The sequence below is a fragment of the Pleurodeles waltl genome, chromosome 10 (genome assembly GCF_031143425.1).
Source record: "Pleurodeles waltl isolate 20211129_DDA chromosome 10, aPleWal1.hap1.20221129, whole genome shotgun sequence".
NCBI lineage: Eukaryota > Metazoa > Chordata > Amphibia > Caudata > Salamandridae > Pleurodeles > Pleurodeles waltl.
In genome coordinates this window covers 2168691-2191395 of record NC_090449.1, presented here as the reverse complement: position 1 = coordinate 2191395, position 22705 = coordinate 2168691, and the positions used below count along the sequence as shown (strand labels likewise).

The window sequence follows — 22705 nt, the reverse complement described above, 5'->3', positions numbered from 1 at the left end:
CTTGTGTTGTGAACGCTTGAATTTCACTTACTCTTCTTAGAGATGTAATGGCGATGAGAAAGGCAACTTTCCAGGTTAGGAATTGTATTCCGCAAGAGTGCATGGGTTCGAAAGGTGGGCCCATGAGTCTTGTTAGGACCACGTTTAGGTTCCATGAAGGAACAGGTGGTGTTCTTGGTGGTATAATTCTTTTAAGCCCTTCTATGAATGCTTTGATGACTGGTATCCTATACAAGGAAGTTGAATAGGTAGTTTGCAGGTATGCAGATATTGCTGCAAGGTGTATTTTAATAGAAGAGAAGGCTAGCTTTGCTTTTTGTAAATGGAGCAAGTAATTTACTATATGTTTTGGAGTTGCGTCTAGTGGTTGTATCTGATTATGACGGCAGTACCAAACAAATCTTTTCCACTTACTTGCGTAGCAGTGTCTAGTGGATGGCCTTCTGGCCTGCTTTAGGACTTCCATACATTCTTGGCTAAGTTGTAAGTGTCCGAATTCTAGGATTTCAGGAGCCAGATTGCTAGATTCAGCGATGCTGGGTCCGGGTGTCTGATCTGTTGGTTGTGTTGCGTTAACAGATCTGGTTTGTTGGGCAGTTTGATGTGGGGTACTACAGACAGATCTAGCAGTGTTGTGTACCAGGGTTGTCTTGCCCACGTTGGTGCTATTAAAATGAGTTTGAGTTTGTTTTGACTCAATTTGTTTACTAGGTAAGGAAGGAGAGGGAGAGGAGGAAAAGCGTAAGCAAATATTCCTGACCAGTTCATCCATAGGGCATTGCCTTGGGATTGCTTGTGTGGGTATCTGGACGCGAAGTTTTGGCATTTTGCGTTCTCTTTTGTTGCAAATAAGTCTATCTGAGGTGTTCCCCAGAGTGTGAAGTAGGTGTTGAGAATCTGTGGGTGGATTTCCCATTCGTGGACTTGCTGGTGATCTCGAGAGAGATTGTCTGCCAGTTGATTCTGGATCCCCGGAATAAACTGTGCTATTAGACGAATTTGATGGTGGATTGCCCACTTCCATATTTTTTGAGCTAATAAGCTTAACTGCGTTGAATGTGTTCCTCCTTGTTTGTTTAGATAATACATCGTTGTCATGTTGTCTGTTTTGACAAGGATGTATTTGTGGATTAGGATTGGTTGGAAAGCTTTTAGTGCGTGAAAAACTGCTAATAATTCTAGATGATTTATATGCAGTTTTGTTTGATGTATGTTCCATTGTCCTCTTATGTTGTGTTGATTGAGATGTGCTCCCCACCCTGTCATGGAAGCATCTGTTGTTATTACGTACTGTGGCACTGGGTCTTGGAAAGGCCGCCCTTTGTTTAAATTTATACTGTTCCACCATAGAAGCGAGAGGTAAGTTTGGCGGTCTAGCAACACCAGATCTAGAAGGTGACCCTGTGCTTGAGTCCACTGTGAGGCTAGGCATTGTTGTAAGGGCCTCATGTGCAGTCTTGCGTTTGGGACAATGGCTATGCATGAGGACATCATGCCTAGGAGCTGTAGTATTGTTCTCGCTTGTATTGTTTAGTTTGGAGACATGTGTTGAATGACTCTGTTGAAATTGTGAATCCTTTGTGGAGTTGGCGTTGCTACTCCTTTTGTCGTGTCTATTATGGCTCCTAGATATTGCTGTACTTTGCTTGGCTGAATGTTTGATTTTGCAAAGTTGACGGTGAACCCTAGTTTGTAGAGGGTTTGTATGACTTGATTTGTGTGGTTTGAGCATTGTGTGAGCGAACTGGTTTTGATTAGCCAGTCGTCTAGATACGGGAATACATGTATTTGCTGCCTTCTGATGTGTGCAGCGACTACTGCTAGGCATTTTGTGAATACTCTTGGAGCGGTTGTTAAACCAAAAGGCAATACTTTGAATTGGTAATGTATTCCTTTGAATACAAACCTTAGATATTTCCTGTGTGATTGATGTATTGGTATATGGAAATATGCGTCTTTGAGGTCTAGGGTTGTCATGTAGTTGTGTTTTTTGAGCAATGGTAACACTTCTTGTAGTGTGACCATGTGAAAGTGGTCTGATTTGATGAATGTGTTTACTACTCTGAGGTCTAGAATTGATCTCAGTGTTTCGTCCTTTTTTGGTATCAAGAAGTACAGTGAATAAACTCCTGTGTTTATTTGTGTGCTTGGCACTAATTCTATTGCATCTTTTTGCAGTAGTGCTTGAACTTCTATCTGTAGAAGCTGTGAATGGTGTTTTGATAAATTTTGTGATTTTGGTGGTATGTCTGGAGGGAATTGCAGGAATTCTATGCAATAACCATGTTGGATAATTGCTATGACCCATGTGTCTGTAGTTATTTCGTTCCATGCTTCGTAATATTGACCTATCCTTCCCCCCACTGGTGTCGTGTGGGGGGGGTGAGTGACGTGTGAGTCACTGCTTGTTGGTAGTGGTTTTGGGGCTTTGAAATCTTCCTCTATTCCTAGGGAATTGCCCTCCTCTATACTGGCCCCGAAAGCCTCCCCTGTACTGTCCCTGGTAGGTGGACGGTGCAGACTGTGAGGTGCTAGCTTGTGTGGCCTGACCCCGAAACCCTCCTCTAAAAGGTGTTTTGCGGAAGGTGTTATAAGATCCTCTGCTCTGCGGGGAGTAGAGTGCGCCCATGGCCTTGGCAGTGTCAGTGTCCTTTTTGAGCTTTTCTATGGCTGTGTCGACCTCCGGACCGAACAGAAGTTTTTCGTTTACTGGCATGTTAAGTACTGCCTGCTGAATTTCTGGCTTGAATCCAGACGTTCTGAGCCATGCGTGCCTACGGATGGTAACCGACGTATTAATGGTCCTTGCGGCCGTGTCTGCTGCATCCGTAGAGGAGCGTATTTGATTGTTGGAAATGTTTTGACCCTCCTCAACAACCTGTTTTGCTCTTTTTTGCATATCTTTTGGGAGATGTTCAATGAGATGCTGCATCTCATCCCAGTGGGCTCTGTCGTATCGCGCTAGCAGCGCTTGTGAATTTGCGATGCGCCACTGGTTTGCTGCTTGGACAGCAACCCTCTTCCCGGCCGCATCGAACTTCCTGCTTTCTTTATCTGGGGGAGGTGCATCCCCAGAAGTGTGTGAATTTGCCCGTTTTCTGGCAGCCCCTACCACCACGGAATCTGGTGGCAGCTGAGAGGTGATGAATACAGGGTCTGTAGGAGGCGCCTTATACTTTTTGTCCACTCTAGGCGTTACTGCCCTACTTTTAACTGGCTCCTTGAAGATCTCCTTTGCATGGCGTAGCATGCCTGGGAGCATCGGCAGGCTTTGGTAGGAGCTGTGGGTGGAGGAGAGGGTGTTAAATAAAAAGTCATCCTCTACTTGTTCAGAGTGTAGTTCCACATTATGGAACTGTGCTGCTCTAGCCACCACTTGTGAATAGGCTGTGCTGTCTTCCGGTGGTGATGGCCTAGTTGGGTATGTGTCTGGGCTGTTATCAGACACTGGTGCATCGTACAAGTCCCACGCGTCTTGATCTTGGTCATCGTGGCTCATGGCGGTGTGAGCTGGCGAATGTGACGGGGTGTAAGCTGGCGAAGCCGGAGTTACAGGTGGAGGCGAGGGAGGAGGTGTTACCTTTTGTGCTGTTTGTTGCTGAGGAGTAAACTGAAGTGTTCTCTTTCTTTTGACAGGTGGAAGGGTACTGATCTTCCCTGTCCCCTGCTGAATAAAGATACGCTTTTGCGTGTGATCCACGTCAGTGGATTGCAGTTCTTGTTCGAATCTGTGTTTCTTCATTTGTGAAGACATAGAATGCTCTTCAGTATAGGAGCCTGAAACAGGGTCTGTTGGTGCTTTTTTCGGCTCCGAAAACCCTGTTGACTGTTTTTTCGGCTCCGAGGTAACCTTCCTCTTTTTCTGTGCCGAAAATTCTTGGCCTCTATGGTCTTCGGCGCCACTGTCTCGGCGTCGATCCGTGTCGACACCGAACTCTCGGTGTCGATGCTTCTCTTTAGCACTCTCTCGGTCCCGAGGAGGCTGCGTGCCGGTGTCTCGACCGAAGTCGGACGATCTCGACACTGAATGGGCCTTTTTCGGTGCCGATTGTTGGTCACCGGGAATTTGGGTTGAGCCATGGCCGGTTGGCAGTGGCGTCCCCTGGGCCTTCTTTCCTTTTTTTAAGTTCTGATCTCGACGTCTTACTCACAGTTTTTGTAGAGTCGAGTTCGTCGGAGTCTGAATCCTGGATGGAAAAGGATTCCTCCTGTTCCTCTTCTGTCTCGAACTGTCGACGCTCCTTTGGCGTGGACGCCATCTGCAGTCTTCTCGCTCGACGGTCGCGCAGAGTTTTTCGGGACCGGAACGCCCGACAGGCCTCACAGGATTCTTCGCTGTGCTCGGGTGACAGGCACAGGTTACAGACCGAGTGTTGGTCCGTATAAGGATATTTGTTGTGGCATTCAGGGCAGAATCGAAACGGGGTCCGTTCCATCGGCGTTGTTCTCCACGCGGTCGGGCCGACTAGGCCCCGACGGTGTGCCGAAATCTACCCCGAAGGGCACCGAAGCGCTTCGATGTTCAATGCGTCGTCGTATGTGTGTATCTCGAACCGGATCGCAACGATACCGTCGAAAATCTTCCGTTTTCAGCTATCTTTCCGTTCCGAAACTCGGAGCGACAGGAACACGTCCGAACCCGATGGCGGAAAGAAAACAATCGAAGATGGAGTCGACGCCCATGCGCAATGAGCACAGAAGGAGGAGTCACTCGGTCCCGTGACTCGAAAACACTTCTTCGAAGAAAAACAACTTGTAACACTCCGACCCAACACCAGATGGCGAGCTAATGCATACCATGTGTATCTACAGCGACAGATGCCATCGAACCCGCTGTTTTGGGATACTTGACTCTGCACAGTACACCATATTGTGGTACACTATATAATGAGTTTCCTTCACCAACTTCAAATTCCCCCAAATAGATTACCTGTTCTTGAATCTATAAACCCAAAAACAGCCTGATCAAACACAATTTCAACACCTCATTGGCAATCGTGGGCAGCTTCAAGTATCCTGCAAGTTCATCACAACGTAGACGCCTTTGCAGCAGTCAAGATTTCCAGACAGCCAGATGGCAAATCAGGAACGAAAAGCGATTCGTAACAAACTCTCAGAGACCTAGTCATTAAAAAGCAGGACCGGATAATGCAGAGCATATGAATCACCATGAACGGTACAGATCCCCTGGCTTGGGTGACTACAGTACAGCTGAGCCCATCACTGTACCCACAAACAAAAAGAAAGCACTCACCACAGAGCCAGGGTCTCGGAGGTCCTGAGCAGACAGTCCGAGGCCTTCGGTGTCTGATTTATACACACCAAACTCTTTCTCTTGTTTCCATTTGGCTCTCTTAATACTGTCGGAGCCCGCGTCAGCACACGGGCACAGCACCTGTGGGAAAATCATGAAGAATTAAAGCCTCTAGGAACTCCGAGCGGTGGAAGTAACAGGCAGGGCGGTGCTGCAGGAGTTGGCATTAAAAGGGAAAAATGCGGCGATGCAGCAAGTGCGAGCAGTCTGGCAGCTGGAAGGGGGCTTCCGGCAGCCATGAGCGATGTACACGGCAGAACAGGCTTTTCTTATAGTACCTCGAGTAACGTGTAGCAAGAATTCTTCTTCAGGAACGTTTTGGTGGCCTTCTCTCTCCATGAATGTGCAGTGGTCACCTGCACCTCCAACTGCCGGAGTTCTTCTATCCGGACGGGGAGATCTCGTCCTACTGCTACAAGCCCCTCCAGGTCATCAAGGCACGGATAGTGGTCACCATTCTACGAGAAGCAGGTGAAAGACAAAAGGAAAGGCCTAAAGCTTCCTACTTCAAAGGATCGTTCCCAGTCAGCCATTCAGATTCATCTGAGCCCTTCCGCACAAACCAGACTCCAGGTCATCTTGTAGAGCCTATTCCCCTGCTAGCAGTATTCCCAGGTGACACGACCACCTCCATTCTTGCCAGATCATTCAGGTATGCATGCATGCATGCATGCATGCATGCATGCATGTATGTACCCTCAGCCCAGCACGGCAGTCAACTCAGGTCACCGCTGTCCCCTTTTGACACAACCCTTTCATCAAGATCAATCAGTTGAGCCTACTGCAAGCAGGCATTCGGGGGCATCACCACCCATGTTCACTCTACCACCAGAAGCCCGCTTGAAAGTTCATCACTGCACATATCCATTGTCTAACACCAAGGGCCGGTCCCTGGGCCTCTGGCTGTTGCAGCCCATTACATCAAGGCCCCCACTCAGCCATCACAACATGCACTGGACATACGGACCCATCCTTCAGTGGCCAATGACACGAAAGGGCAGTCCCTTAGCCTTCCGGCTCCAGCAGCCCGTGACGCCAAGACCCCCCCCCACCAGGCCCCAACTCTTCAGCCCTCTGGCTCCGCAGCCCGTGATGTCAATGCGCCCACCCCACCCCCCGGCTGCGGCAACCCATGACATCAAAGGACCACCATTCAAGTCTCATCTAGGCTTGTGCTGAACAGAGCCTTTCATTGACAGCTCTCGCTAACCTGGATTTCCTCCATGTCGGCAATCCAGGCTTGAGCTTTGGTCAAGGCTTCCTTCAGGGCCAGGATGTTCGGAAGGTGCACAGGGATGGTCTCTGCCTCCTTGATTATGGTCTCCAGAGTGGCAGGAGGGTGCTTCTGCCTGGAACAGAAAAGTTGTAAGTAGGAATGTAGGAAGAAATGATGGGAGAGTGGGAAGAGGTTGGAATGCAAGGAAGGGAGGGCAGATTGGCTTAGCAACGACATCACGTCTGATGCAGGGTTTGGTTAGTTCTGTTTTTACACCTTGTTCCACATACATTTTTAACACCAAGCCATACATATGGCTATAACAATATAGACAACCATAACTGTCAATGTTTTATCTCAATATATTATTTCAACCTATTTTATAGCACTCCAGAGTTTCTTTGTGGAATAGTTACTCACTGCACATGTTGGCCTTGAAGTCCTGAGAGGACCGAAACATATGTTGGCTGATTAGTAGTGCTCTCACGGCACCATCCCTGGATCCACCCTGGACTAGTACTGAGCCTGGTCTTTGCAGACTGATGGGTTAATGATCCTGCAACGGTGGCATAGCCCCCTAAGATACAGATGTGTTCGGTTTTCGAGTTAACTTCCTCGCTTCTCTGATTGCCAAAAAACTATTTCCAGTGGCGCTGTAATAAACACCCCAGACCATAATCTTTACACAATCTTCCATTGCAAATAGAAACTAAATCTGAAAACGGATCCATTGTTAACCTTGTTACTGATTTACTGAAGTGAATACAATATCCGAGGAGTGCTGGTATCCTGAACATGGTCAAGGTTCCACACTAGGATTGATCCGTGCTTCTGTACCACACTTCTAGGACCCCATTCAATTCCCAGTGTAACAAAGGACGAGAGCTATTCACTGACAAATCAGCAATTGTCTTGACTAGGAACCAAGTACTCCACTGTAACACTTGAGTGTCTCAGAGTAGAGAAGCTGAGCAGTCCAAGGCCTACTCAGAGGCACTGGTGTGAGCTAGTAGCCCCAGCTCGTTGGGACACAACACTCGAAAAATTGACAAGCCTGTACCTTTTCTTTTAAGAAGAAAAGGTATTTTGTAATATACACACACTATGAAATACTGTGCTTTAAATTGCAAGTAGGTACAATCAGGTAGATGGAAATACCTTTAGTGACATCCTTGTGTCATGTTATACCCTTAGTGGGTCCTAAATTGGGTTGAAATTAAAAGCTTGTACCCCAGTCTCTTATTTTTACATTTTGTAAGCTGCTACTGCTGCTCCAGGACACACCAATTGAGGTCCCTGCCTTCCTCAGCTCACGAGTAAAAGCACAGGCTTAGGGAGCGCTCAGAATGTGAGCAAAACCTTTCCCAGCTGCATAACTATACCAGTCTCTCTTAGGGCTAGTTTTGGTGGCAATTTCTGGGGGGCTGCTGCCTCCTCTCGTCTCCCACAATACTGTTGGTAGTGCCCCATTCCATTCTGGGGCACCGCAAAGAAATAAATGCAAATTAGGCCCCCGACAAGGGCTTATGGGGCAATCTATGGCCCGGCCATGAATAGGAAATGAACAGCTTCTCTGTTGTATTCCTTTAACTTTGCGTCTCTGCTCTTCATTTCTTTCTTTTGGGCAGCTTTGAGATGCATTTCTCTTGTTGCCCAGCTGTCACTGTCCTCCTATGGGGTACCCAGGCTCAGACACTGGCAGCGACAGCGAGGGGAGCCCACGCCCCAGCAGCCTAGAGGGCTCCCCACAGTACCGTTACTTTGGCACTGTGCAGAAGCCAGCAATTCTTATCTCTGCAGCTGCAGGAGCCAACCTGTGTTCTTAGCTTCAAGCAGCAGGCAGGGGCATCAAAGTTTCAAGGAGGCCTTGTCAGCACCCCCCCCCACTCTATACAGGGGCAGGCAATGCACCTGGCCACATTTCTCCTCTGCCCTAGGGGATGCGGTCCCTGGACTGTACACTTGTGTGCTCATGGACATAGGGTCCCCCAGGGCTAGGAGCATTTGCGGGGTCCTTCACATTCTCCCTTCACCAACACAGTAAAAGTAAATAGTGAATACAGCGCTACGTCCCAGGGGTTTGGCACCCTGTGGGGATTTTGATACTTCATAGCGAAGCACTAAAACCATTTTTGAGATCAGTCTCCAGAGCTGACCTCTTAGGCTCCTGTGACAGATTCTGATTATAGACTCATTTTCTCCCTGTGGCAAGCCCTGTCAGTGGCAGTCGCTTCAGGTGGCCTCCTGGCCTCTAAAGGGTGTCTTTTGTGGGATTTTGGTTTTAGGTCTCCCTACACCAGACCGGTTCTCTGCCTGGGCTACTAGTGCACTATCCTGCTGGGGGAGCATCTTGCTAGTGTTAGCAGAACTTCCCCAGGCTCCATGGCTTGGCCGGTCTTGCAGAGCACCTTTATGACCAGCCCACAGAAGCCTCACGCGAACCCTCCAGAGTCCCCTCGAATGTCCATTCTGCAAACTGTTCTGGGGGGGGGGGGGGGGGGGGGATGGGAGAAGGTGGCCAGCGCAACTGGCCCTGTAGGGACCCATCCTCATCAGAGGCCAGCTGGAGTCAAAGTGCCTCAGTTCAGCCTTGCAGGGGCATCAGGTGTCTTCTCCTTCCAGCTAGGCATTCTTTAACCAATGTTGCTCCCAGGCCCAGTGTCCTTTAATCTGTCTGCAGCGGTTTAAGTAGAAAGTTCTCAATGCCAGGCACCTTCTTTGCTTCTTTCCACCGCTGCCTCCTGCACAGCATTCTGGGAGATTCCAATAGAGCAGGCTCCCAGTCGTCTGTAGAAACACCTCTCCTGGGAGTCTTAGCCAACAACTGCCTGATCCTTTTCCCACCAACACTTCAGAGGCGAGCAGGTCCTGTGTTGGGCTTCAGAGATCTGGCCCCTCCTGCTTGGTTTCTGTGGGCTTGGACTGTCCCAGCTCGGGTGCAGTGACAAGCTAATTAACAGATCTTACTTTCACAGGAACAGGATCAAGCACTGTTAATGACTGTTGGACAGGGAGGCCTTTCATCGTCTCACTGGTCTGCAGAATAATTAACTTGGCCCGTAAGGGGACACAACGGTCTAGAATCAAGTTATGAGCTAAGCCAGAGAAATATGACAAATCTGGAAGTGTCGTAAGAAGTGTAGGGACGTTAGGGACTGTAAATTTACACTCCAGGCACGTTTCCCCCTAGATTGATACCTTGCTGGACACTGTAGGACCAAGTAACACAAAACTGATTTAGTGCAGAACTGACCAATAATGTGTAATACAGTTTAAGCACCCACACCAGCCTAGTACCGATCCCTGAAGTGTCCCTCTTGTGGCAGACTACCTGTGCAGCAATACCAGGCTGCACAAGACTGTGGTCCTACATGTACAGCCTGCACACGTGTTCACATGAGATCAGGTTAGAGATCTACCCTAGCTGAGAGGTAGAGGTCTCATCTTAAAAGGTGGGGTTAGCACCCTCAGGTCCATGTACTGTAAATTTACTGTCAGTGAGACTGAATGACAGTAAAATTCCACCAACCCGGTAGTCACAAGCAAAAAAAATAAAAATCAAGCAAGATTACATGGGCAGAACAGACTTTGCAATACTAAGTGACCAGCATTGTCACGTTAAGCATCCTGTTGGCTGGCATTAATCTGCTCCAAGTATGCCCAGTACAAAAATGAAAGTTATGAGCAGGTATGAATGAATCACCATCCCTATTTTTTTGTAAAACATTGAAAGAACATTTTGTACAACAAAGAAAGAATGGTGGTTGATTGGAAAGGAGGGAGGCACAAAGAAACAGCCGTCTGACTGTGGACGTCATCAGCGGCACATGAGGTGTCAAGGTCTATCCTAATTATGAAAGCCGGAGGTGAGCCAAGGGGCTACTGATTGCGACGGGCATTCTTGATCCTTTCTCAAAGATGGACTTGTGATGTCCCCAGTATAAAAGAGATGGAACCTTTAAGCTCAAGGGAAGCTTCCCTGAGGTTCATGTGGTAGTGGGAAATCGAAAGCTTGCCTCAGCTCTAGTCTAGGGGTGTCATTAAAGTAACTTATATTAAGTTCTTAAGCAGCTCAAGCATGCAGGGACAGAAATGGACAGAACACACCAACGAAGCAGCATTTAAGCAAACCATTTAACAGGCACACAGAATAGAGGTACGCAGAATAAAGGACAAGAATTGACAAAATGGAATAGAATTTTCCAACAGTGTCTGAAATAAAATGAAATTGCCAAGGGCAACCTGTTGAAATCCAGAGACGACGTGATAAACCAGCACCCTGCAGCGCATGGAAAACAGTGAAAAACGGCAGGTGACGAAGCAGAGGAAGGCACAGCTTGGAACCCTTCTCCGGCTCCTAGAGCGACACAAAATCTGCACCTGGCGACAGAGTTGGAGGTCTGCGTGTAGAACTGGAGGGGTTGGAGGGTAAGAATACTCTCCAAAGTCCTTCAAAGTGAGTCGAAGCTTTACAGTTAGAGGCCATGTACACTACACGCACAGCAGTAGAGAAGGCGGTCAGCGCGACAGAGCAGACCTCTGGAGTCCGCCAATGAATGTTCCCTCAACGCTAAACTAACTCATATAATCTGGTGAAAGGCAGAGCTTATGTACGAAAGGTACTTCCTGCGTCTGTTCTTACCGCAGCTGTCAAATACATGGCACTGAAACAACAGGTGATATAAGCTGCATGAAATGCAAACTGAGTAGCTTAAAAGTATCAATAATACTAAGATTGCGATTAATTGTACCACTTACTAAAAGTGACAAAAGGTGGCGGTGCTTCCAAGAGTGAGAGGTGCACAACAGACTGGTGTATCCCGCAGAGCTGACAGGAGATTGAGAATCCTACAAGATAGTGACAGGGGCAAAGACAGCAGGTCTCGCCTTCATAATGCGACTGCTGAGCCGCTCATTTTGCCACTGTTGGTCTGAAGTATAATGAAAATGTCACTTACCCAGTGTACATCTGTTCGTGGCATTAGTCGCTGCAGATTCACATGTTTGGCACAGTCCGCTGCCTGGTGTTGGGCTCGGAGTATTACAAGTTTTTCTTCGAAGAAGTCTTTTTGGTCACGGGACCGAAGGACTCCTCCCTCCTCGGCTCCATTGCGCATGGGCGTCGACTCCATCTTAGATTGTTTTCCCCGCAGAGGGTGAGGATGGAGTTGTTTGGTATAAATAGTGCCCATGCAATGGAGTGAATATGTATGTACGATAAGAGTTTCTAATAATTATTTACAAATGTTCAGATGTTTAAGATTTATGATCTACTTCTAAACGGCTACAGGCTTCCCGGGGAGGTGGGAGGGTACATGTGAATCTGCAGCGACTAATGCCACGAACAGATGTACACTGGGTAAGTGACATTTTCAGTTCGATGGCATATGTTGCTGCAGATACACATGTTTGGCATAGACTATAAAGCAGTTACCTCCCCTAAAAGCGGTGGTTTAGCCTGTAGGAGTTGAAGTAGTTTGGAATAATGTTCTTAGTACAGCTTGGCCCACTGTAGCTTGTTGTGCATTTAGTACGTCTACACAGTAGTGTTTAGTAAACGTATGAGGCGTAGACCAGGTTGCAGCCTTACATATTTCGCTCATAGGAATGTTTCCTAGAAAGGCCATTGTAGCACCTTTCTTTCTGGTTGAGTGTGCCTTTGGGGTAATAGGCAATTCTCTTTTGGCTTTAAGATAGCATGTTTGAATGCATCTGACTATCCATCTAGCAATGCCTTGTTTAGAGATTGGATTTCCTATGTGTGGTTTTTGAAAAGCTATGAACAGTTGTTTTGTTTTTCTGATTAGCTTTGTTCTGTCAATGTAATACATTAGTGCTCTTTTGATGTCTAATGTATGTAGTGCCCTTTCAGCCACAGAATTTGGTTGTGGGAAGAACACTGGCAATTCTACTGTTTGATTTAAATGGAATGGTGAGATTACTTTTGGCAGAAATTTTGGATTTGTTCTTAGAACTATTTTATTGTTGTGTATTTGAATAAATGGTTCTTGTATGGTAAATGCCTGTATTTCACTTACTCTTCTGAGGGATGTGATTGCAATGAGAAATGCGACCTTCCAGGTTAGATATTGCATTTCACAGGAATGCATGGGTTCGAAAGGTGGACCCATGAGTCTTGTTAAGACGATGTTAAGATTCCATGAAGGAACTGGTGGTGTTCTTGGTGGTATAATTCTTTTTAGCCCTTCCATGAATGCTTTAATAACTGGTATTCTAAATAGAGACGATGAATGAGTAGTTTGTAGGTAAGCAGATATTGCTGCGAGGTGTATTTTTATAGATGAAAAAGCGAGATTTGCTTTTTGCAAATGTAGTAAGTATCCTACTATGTCTTTAGTAGAGGCATGTAATGGTTGTATTTGATTGGCATGGCAGTAGTAAACAAATCTTTTCCACTTAGATGCATAGCAGTGTCTAGTGGAAGGTTTTCTAGCTTGTTTTATGACCTCCATGCATTCTTGTGTGAGGTCTAAGTGTCCGAATTCTAGGATTTCGGGAGCCAAATTGCCAGATTCAATGATGCTGGGTTTGGATGCCTGATCTGTTGTTTGTGTTGTGTTAACAGATCTGGCCTGTTGGGTAGTTTGACATGCGGTACTAGTGAAAGGTCTAGTAGAGTTGTATACCAAGGTTGTCTTGCCCATGTGGGTGCTATCAGTATGAGTTTGAGTTGGTTTTGACTCAACTTGTTTACTAGATATGGAAGGAGAGGGAGAGGGGGGAAAAGCGTACGCAAATATCCCTGACCAACTCATCCATAGAGCATTGCCTTGTGATTCGCGGTGTGGGTACCTGGATGCGAAGTTTTGGCATTTTGAGTTTTCTTTTGTTGCGAACAAATCTATCTGGGGTGTTCCCCAAATTTGAAAGTACTTGTTCAGAACTTGGGGGTGAATTTCCCATTCGTGGACTTGTTGGTGGTCTCGCGAAAGGTTGTCTGCTAGTTGGTTTTGTATTCCTGGAATAAATTGTGCTATTAGGCGAATGTTGTTGTGAATCGCCCACTGCCAAATTTTTTGTGTTAGGAGGCACAATTGTGTTGAGTGTGTTCCTCCTTGTTTGTTTAAATAATACATTGTTGTCATGTTGTCCGTTTTGACAAGAATGTATTTGTGTGTTATTATGGGTTGGAAGGCTTTTAACGCTAGAAATACTGCTAACAGTTCTAGGTAATTGATATGAAATTTTGTTTCGTGTATATCCCATTGTCCTTGAATGCTGTGGTAATTGAGGTGTGCTCCCCACCCTGTCATGGAAGCATCTGTTGTTATAACGTATTGAGGCACTGGGTCCTGAAATGTCCGCCCTTTGTTTAAATTTTTGCTGTTCCACCATAGAAGCGAGAGGTATGTTTGGCGGTCTACCAACACCAGATTTTGAAGTTGACCCTGTGCCTGTGACCATTGTGATGCTAGACACTGTTGTAAGGGTCGCATGTGTAGTCTTGCGTTTGGGACAATGGCTATGCATGATGACATCATGCCTAGAAGTTTTAGCACATGTTTTGCTTGTATCTTTTGGTTTGGAAACATAGCACTTATTACCTTGTGGAATGCCTGCACTCTTTGTGGACTTGGAGTGGCAATTCCTTTTGATGTGTTGATGGTTGCTCCTAGATATTGTTGTGTTTGACACGGTTCTAGGTGTGATTTTGTATAGTTGATGGAAAACCCCAGTTTGTGAAGGGTTTGTATGACAAATGTGGTGTCGTTTGCGCATTTTTTTACTGTGTTGGTCTTGATTAGCCAATCGTCTAGGTAAGGGAACACATGTATCTGTTGTCTCCTGATGTGTGCTGCTACTACTGCTAGACATTTTGTGAACACTCTTGGTGCAGTTGTTATTCCGAATGGCAACACCTTGAATTGGTAATGTATTCCTTTGAATACGAACCGTAGGTACTTTCTGTGAGAAGGGTGTATTGGTATATGAAAGTACGCATCCTTTAGGTCTAATGTGGTCATGTAATCTTGCTGTTTGAGCAGTGGAATGATGTCTTGTAGTGTGACCATGTGAAAATTGTCCGATATGATGTAGGTATTTAGTGTCCTGAGATCTAATATTGGTCTTAATGTTTTGTCTTTTTTTGGAATTAGAAAGTACAGGGAGTAAACTCCTGTGTTTTTTTGTTGTACTGGTACTAACTCTATTGCATCCTTTTGCAGTAGTGCTTGAACTTCTAGTCCTAAAAGTTCTAAATGTTGTGGTGACATTTTGCGTGTTTTGGGGGGGATGTTTGGTGGGAAGTTGTGGAATTCTATGCAATAGCCATGTTGGATTATTGCTAATACCCAATTGTCTGTTGTAATCTGTTGCCAAGATTGGTAGAATTGGCTTAGTCTTCCCCCCACTGGTGTTGAGTGAAGGGGTTGCGTGACTTGAAAGTCACTGTTTAGGTGGAGGTGTTTTTGGAGTCTGGAATCTTCCCCTACTCCTTGGGAATTGACCCCCCCGATATCCCCTGAAACCTCCCCTTTGGAAGGAACCCTGATATGGTGTGGTTCTTGTTTGTTGGCTGGTGGTGTCTGTGGGTTGGCCACGAAACCCCCCTCTAAATGGAGTTTTTCTGAAAGAGCCTCTGCTCTGCGGGGAGTAGAGTGCGCCCATGGCCTTGGCCGTGTCTGTGTCCTTTTTAAGTTTTTCAATGGCTGTATCCACTTCAGAGCCAAACAGTTGTTTCTCGTTGAAGGGCATATTAAGGACAGCCTGCTGGATTTCAGGTTTGAAGCCTGAAGTGCGTAGCCAAGCGTGTCTCCTTATGGTGACAGCAGTGTTGACTGTTCTTGCTGCAGTATCGGCTGCGTCTAGTGAAGAGCGGATTTGATTGTTTGAGATCGTTTGTCCCTCTTCCACTATTTGCTGCGCCCTTTTTTGGTATTCCTGGGGAAGATGGTCTACGAGAAGTTGCATCTCGTCCCAGTGTGCGCGGTCATATCTGGCCAGCAGCGCTTGTGAATTTGCGATGCGCCACTGGTTGGCTGCCTGTGATGCTACTCTTTTCCCTGCCGCATCAAATTTTCGGCTTTCTTTGTCCGGAGGTGGGGCGTCGCCAGATGTATGTGAATTTGCTCTCTTGCGAGCTGCCCCTACTACCACGGAGTCAGGTGGTAACTGCGAAGTAATAAACACTGGGTCTGTGGGTGGTGGTTTGTATTTCTTATCCACCCTTGGGGTGATGGCTCTTGATTTTACGGGCTCTTCAAAAATTTGTTTTGCGTGCCGTAACATCCCTGGTAGCATTGGGAGACATTGATATTGGCTGTGTGTAGCCGAGAGGGTGTTAAATAAAAAATCATCCTCTATAGGATCGGAATGCAGTTGGACATTGTGGAATTCTGCTGCCCTAGCCACCAGTTGCGAGTATGAGGTACTGTCCTCTGGCGGTGACGGCTTTGTGGGGTATGACTCGGGATCATTGTCCGGCACTGGGGTGTCATACAGGTCCCAAGCGTCTTGATCCTGATCGTCATGACTTATGGTAGTTTGCGCTGGTGAGTGCATTTGTGGCGGTGTTTGTGCCGGCGATGCCTGTGGTGGAGAGGGCGGAGGCGTGACTTTTTTAACCACTTTGGCTTGTGGTTGTGCGTCATCCTTTGGAAGTCCGATCCTTCTTTTCCTCATGATTGGGGGAAGGGTTGATATCTTCCCTGTGTCTTGCTGGATGTACAGTCTCTTTTGTGTGTAGTCCGATTCTACACTTTGGAGCTCTTGTCCAAATCTGTGCATTTGGCCACTCATTCCTTGTTCCTCTGAGTAGGATGAAGGTGTGGTATTTTTCGGCGCCGAGAGAGAATCTTTTTTCGGTTTCGGCACCGACAGAATTTTTGTTCCTTTCGGCATGGATTCTCGGTGCCGATGTTTTTCGGTGCCGGTATTTTGTTTTTGTCTCTCGGAGCCGCTTTCTCGGCTCCGAGGTTGCTCCATGGCGGTCCCTCGACCGGAGTCGGGTGTCTTCGCTATGGGCGTGCCCTTTTTCGGCGCCTTCGACGGGTCGCCTGCTTTATGGGTCGAGCCATGGCCTGTTGGCAGTGGCGTCCCCTGGGCTTTCGGTTTGTCGATGGATTTACTTTGACGTCTTACTCACAGTTTGTTGCTGTTCGACGTCAGAGTCTCCGGATTCTGATTCCGGAACCGAGAATGTTTCCTCTTCCTCGTCGAAACGTTGTTTTGTCGACGTGGACGCCATTTGTTGACGCCTGGCTCTTCGGTCCCGGAGTGTTTTTCTGGACCGGAAGGCTCGACAGGCTTCACAGGTATCCTCCTTGTGCTCGGGGGACAAGCACAAGTTACAGACCAAGTGCTGATCTGTATAAGGATACTTACTGTGACATTTTGGGCAGAAACGAAACGGGGTCCGTTCCATCGGCTTCGATGTCGCACGCGGTCGGGCCGACCAGGCCCCGATGGGGGATCGAAACTACCCCAAAGTCTTCCGATGATCGGTGTCGATGTACCTAACTATCCCGATACCGATCGGAACAATACCGACGCTTTCTTCCGAGATTCTGACTAACTTTCCGAACCGAAACACGGAGCGAAAAGGAATACGTCCGAACCAGACAGCGGAAAAAAACAATCTAAGATGGAGTCGACGCCCATGCGCAATGGAGCCGAGGAGGGAGGAGTCCTTCGGTCCCGTGACCAAAAAGACTTCTTCGAAGAAAAACAACTTGTAATACTCCGAGCCCAACACCAGGCAGCGGACTGTGCCAAACATGTGTATCTGCAGCAACATATGCCATCGAACATTAAGTATTTCAAAATACTAGAGGCAAAGTAGACATTATCCAGCATCTCAAAACTGTTCACGGAATAAGTTTGCATTCTTATTAAATTGCATGTTTTTTTTTAAATGCTTTTCAATCAGGAAAATATGTGTAGGATTTAAAAAACAATAAGTAGTGTCAATGTCAAGGGAAACACTTGCCAAGGCCCAATTTATGTTGTACAGAATTCAGCAACTGCTGCTTTGCAGCAACCCAGGGAGCAGATTTAGGGGCCTCCAGGTGAAATGTCATGCTAAGTACACCTTCTCAGTCAGACGCCAGCTGGCTCATGCAGCAGATGCCCCTCCCTTCCCCCAGTGCCATTAAAGGTTTTGTGACAAATCTTGTGCTTTCATACAAGATGTGGAATGCAGGATATCAAACAGAAAACTACCCTTTATGTCTGCTCTCCATCCATACACCAGAAAAAATAACCCTGTTGCTGTGCTTTTACAGACAAGAAGGGAGGGGATGGGCACATTACATCACTGGGAGAAAAAAGGATATATTGAGGGGGAAACAGCATACCAGAGAGCCAGAAAAAACATGCATTGGAAAGGTACAAGTCAGCCAATCAAAAGGATCCTGAAGAGTCTGTTTTCCATGAGATGGGGATAAAGAGGAAGGCAAGTCTGCGATAAGCAAGTAAATGTATTTGAGTGACAATTAAGCCAACCAATAGATGGGCTGTAAGTGAGTGGATGTTCACAATAGGTCTTTTACAACCACGTGGTCTGAGAGGCGAGACCTAGAACAGCCCAATGGAGCAAATAAGATGGGTGAAACTCAAGAGGATGTGGGCAGATATGACAGATCGACAGAGGCAGTAGAGCAGCTTATAACTGTAAAGAGGTGTGGAATAGCAAGCAAACAAACAGAGCAAGGAAACCAGAAGGCAGAAGCACAGAGAACAGAGAACAGGGCACATGCAAACACTCAGAGCATACTGCTGCTCACCTGGCCTCGAGGCACATCTCGGCCTTCTCCTCCCAGCGCTGCGAGATGGTGAGCAGGTCCTGCAGCTCTCCCATAGCCTTCTCCACCGCTGCACTCTGCACCACACTGCACCCCGCTTCCAGCAAGGAACGCAGCACGTCTAGCGTCACCTGCTCCGCCGGCGAGGTCAGCGCCTTCTTCACCTCGTCCTGCCACTCGGCCTGCCGCACCTGCTGCTGCAGGAGGCCCATCTCTGGGGTGTCCACCCCCAGCCGGCCACCCCGCTCAATCAAGTCCTGCAGCTGCGAGGCGCGGAGGGGCAGCTCCTTCAGGGCCTGCTGCACTTGGCCCTGGAACACTTCCACCTTCTCCAACAAGTCCTGCAGAGACAACACCAGCACCGATCTTTGAGGAAAAGACCAAACCTCGTACCTTCCAAAGTAGCACTAGTAACACACTTGATTAGTAAAAGTCTTACTTGGGAACATGGCTGTAGGAAGTTGGCTCTGTATGTGCTATTTCAAAGTAAGGACTAGCATGCACAGAGTCCAAGGGTTCCCCTTAGAGGTAAAATAGTGGTAAAAATAGATAATACTAATGCTCTATTTTGTGGTAGTGTGGTCGAGCAGTAGGCTTATCCAAGGAGTAGTGTTAAGCATTTGTTGTACATACACAGACAATAAATGAGGTACACAGAGACAAATCCAGCCAATAGGTTTTGTATAGAAAATGAAAATGTCACTTACCCAGTGTACATCTGTTCGTGGCATCAGTCGCAGTAGATTCGCATGTTCTGCAATAGCTCGCCATCTGGTGTTGGGCCGGAGTGTTACAAGTTGTTTTTCTTCGAAGAAGTCTTTCGAGTCACGGGACCGAGTGACTCCTCCTTTTGTCTCCATTGCGCATGGGCGTCGACTCCATCTTCGATTGTTTTTCCCCGCAGAGGGTGAGGTAGGAGTTGAATTGTAGTAATAGTGCCCATGCAATGGAGTGACGAAGTATGCACTTATTTAAGGTTGAGATGATACATATATAAATAATTGAAGGTAACTTCCAAACTGCTACAGGCTCCCGGGGAGGCGGGTGGGCACATGCGAATCTACTGCGACTGATGCCACGAACAGATGTACACTGGGTAAGTGACATTTTCAGTTCGATGGCATCTGTCGCTGTAGATACGCATGTTCTGCAATAGACTAGTAAGCAGTTATTTCCCCAAAAGCGGTGGATCAGCCTGTAGGAGTGGAAGTAGTCTGAAATAATGTCCTTAATACAGCTTGACCTACTGTGGCTTGTTGTGCGGATAACACGTCTACACAGTAGTGCTTGGTGAATGTGTGAGGCGTAGACCATGTGGCTGCCTTACATATTTCTTGCATTGGGATGTTTCCTAGAAAGGCCATGGTAGCACCTTTCTTTCTGGTTGAGTGTGCCTTTGGTGTAATGGGCAGCTGTCGTTTAGCTTTAAGGTAGCAGATTTGGATGCATTTAACTATCCATCTGGCTATACCTTGTTTTGAAATTGGGTTTCCTGCATGAGGTTTTTGAAATGCAATAAAGAGTTGTTTAGTCTTTCTGATGTTCTTTGTTCTGTCAATGTAATACATTAATGCTCTTTTGACATCTAATGTATGTAGTGCCCTTTCGGCTACGGTATCTGGCTGTGGAAAGAACACCGGAAGTTCCACTGTTTGATTTAGATGGAACGGTGAAATAACCTTTGGCAAAAATTTAGGATTGGTCCTTAGGACGACTTTATTTTTGTGTAGTTGTATAAAAGGTTCCTGTATAGTAAACGCCTGAATCTCGCTTACTCTTCTCAGGGAAGTAATGGCGATGAGAAATGCCACCTTCCAGGTTAGGAACTGTATGTCGCAGGAGTGCATGAGTTCAAATGGTGGACCCATAAGTCTAGTTAGGACAACATTTAGGTTCCATGAAGGAACAGGTGGTGTTCTTGGTGGTATAATTCTCCTAAGGCCCTCCATGAATGCTTTAATGACTGGTATTTTATATAGGGAAGTTGAATAGGTAGTCTGCAGGTATGCAGATATTGCTGCAAGGTGAATCTTAATGGAAGAGAAAGCTAGGTTAGATTTTTGTAAGTGAAGCAAGTAACCCACTACATGTTCTGGAGTTGTGTGTAATGGTTGTATTTGATTAATATGGCAGTAGCAAACAAACCTCTTCCATTTACTTGCATAGCAGTGCCTGGTGGATGGCCTTCTTGCTTGTTTTATGACTTCCATACATTCTTGGGTAAGTTGTAAGTGCCCGAATTCTAGGATTTCAGGAGCCAGATTGCTAGATTCAGCGATGCTGGATCTGGGTGTCTGATCTTTTGGTTGTGCTGTGTCAACAGATCTGGCCTGTTGGGCAATTTGATGCAGGGTACCACTGATAGGTCTAGCAGCGTTATGTACCAGGGTTGCCTTGCCCAAGTTGGTGCTATCAATATGAGTTTGAGTTTGCTTTGACTGAGTTTGTTTACCAGGTAAGGAAGGAGAGGGAGAGGAGGAAAAGCGTAAGCAAATATCCCTGACCAGTTCATCCATAGGGCATTGCCTTGGGATTGTTTGTGTGGGTATCTGGATGCGAAGTTTTGGCATTTTGCGTTCTCCCTTGTCGCAAACAAGTCTATCTGAGGTGTTCCCCAGAGTTTGAAATAAGTGTTCAGTATTTGGGGGTGAATTTCCCATTCGTGGACCTGTTGGTGATCTCGAGAGAGATTGTCTGCGAGTTGATTTTGTATCCCTGGTATAAACTGTGCAATTAGGCGAATTTGGTTGTGAATTGCCCAATGCCAAATTTTTTGTGCTAACAGGCTTAACTGCGTGGAGTGCGTCCCTCCCTGCTTGTTTAGATAATACATTGTTGTCATGTTGTCTGTTTTGACGAGAATGTATTTGTGAACTATTATTGGTTGGAAAGCTTTTAGTGCTTGAAAAACTGCAAGAAGTTCTAGGTGATTGATATGCAGTTTTGTTTGATGTACGTTCCATTGTCCTTGTATGCTGTGTTGATCGAGGTGTGCTCCCCACCCTGTCATGGAAGCATCTGTTGTTATTACGTATTGTGGCACTGGGTCTTGGAAAGGCCGCCCCTTGTTTAAATTTATGTTGTTCCACCACAGAAGCGAGAGGTAAGTTTGGCGGTCTATTAACACCAGATCTAGAAGGTGACCCTGTGCTTGAGACCACTGTGATGCTAGGCATTGTTGTAAGGGCCTCATGTGCAGTCTTGCGTTTGGGACAATGGCTATGCATGATGACATCATGCCTAGGAGTTGTAATACCATCTTTGCTTGTATTTTTTGTGTTGGATACATGCGTTGTATGATGGTGTTGAAATTTTGAATTCTTTGTGGACTTGGAGTGGCTACTCCTTTTGATGTGTCTATTATGGCTCCCAGGTATTGTTGTACCTTGCGTGGCAGAATTTTTGATTTTGTGAAATTGACGGTGAACCCTAGTTTGAAGAGGGTTTGTATGATATGATTTGTGTGATTTGAGCACTCTATTAACGAATGGGCCTTGATTAGCCAGTCGTCTAGATATGGGAACACATGTATTTGCTGCCTTCTGATGTGTGCAGCGACTACCGCTAGACATTTGGTAAAGACTCTTGGTGCGGTTGTTAATCCGAAAGGCAGTACCTTGAATTGGTAATGTATTCCTTTGAATACAAACCTTAGGTATTTCCTGTGCGATGGGTGTATTGGTATATGGAAATAAGCATCCTTGAGGTCTAAAGTTGCCATGTAGTCGTGCAGCTTTAACAATGGCAATACTTCTTGTAGTGTGACCATGTGGAAGTGGTCTGATTTGATGAAAGTGTTGACTACTCTGAGGTCTAGGATTGGTCTCAGTGTTTTGTCCTTCTTTGGTATCAGAAAGTACAGTGAGTAAACTCCTGTGTTTATTTGTGTGTTTGGCACTAATTCGATTGCATTCTTTTGCAATAGTGCCTGCACTTCTATCTCTAGGAGATTGGAATGGTGTGTTGTTAAATTTTGTGCTTTTGGTGGTATGTTTGGAGGGAACTGTAGAAATTCTATGCAGTAACCATGTTGGATAATTGCTAGAACCCAAGTGTCTGTAGTTATTTTTTCCCATGCTGTGTAATAATGACCTATTCGTCCCCCCACTGGTGTTGTGTGGAGGGGGTGAGTGACATGTGAGTCACTGTTTAGTAGTAGGGGTTTTGGGGCTTTGGAATCTTCCTCTATTTCTAGGGAATTGCCCTCCTCTATATTGTCCCCGAAAACCTCCTCTATACTGTCCTTGGTAACTGGACGGTGTGGCTTGTGAGGTGCTGGCTTGTGTGCTTTGACCCCGAAACCCCCCTCGAAAGGGCGTTTTACGGAATGAGCTGTAATTCCCTCTGCTCTGCGGGGAGTAGAGTGCGCCCATGGCTTTGGCAGTGTCCGTATCTTTTTTGAGTTTCTCAATC

At 46.5% G+C, this 22705-nt stretch overlaps 1 protein-coding gene across 4 annotated transcripts in view; it reads right to left on the bottom strand.

Moving 5' to 3' along the window:
* Positions 1-22705, bottom strand: part of KDM5C (lysine demethylase 5C) — a 457813-nt gene that overhangs the window by 123155 nt on the left and 311953 nt on the right. For all 4 annotated transcript variants that reach the window (XM_069209299.1, XM_069209300.1, XM_069209301.1 and 1 more), the window contains 4 exons: positions 18275-18633; positions 6525-6663; positions 5593-5772; positions 5255-5395 (listed from right to left, as the gene is read on the bottom strand). In XM_069209299.1, coding sequence (XP_069065400.1) covers positions 5255-5395; positions 5593-5772; positions 6525-6663; positions 18275-18633 — 819 coding nt within the window. The remainder of the gene's footprint in view (positions 1-5254; positions 5396-5592; positions 5773-6524; positions 6664-18274; positions 18634-22705) is intronic.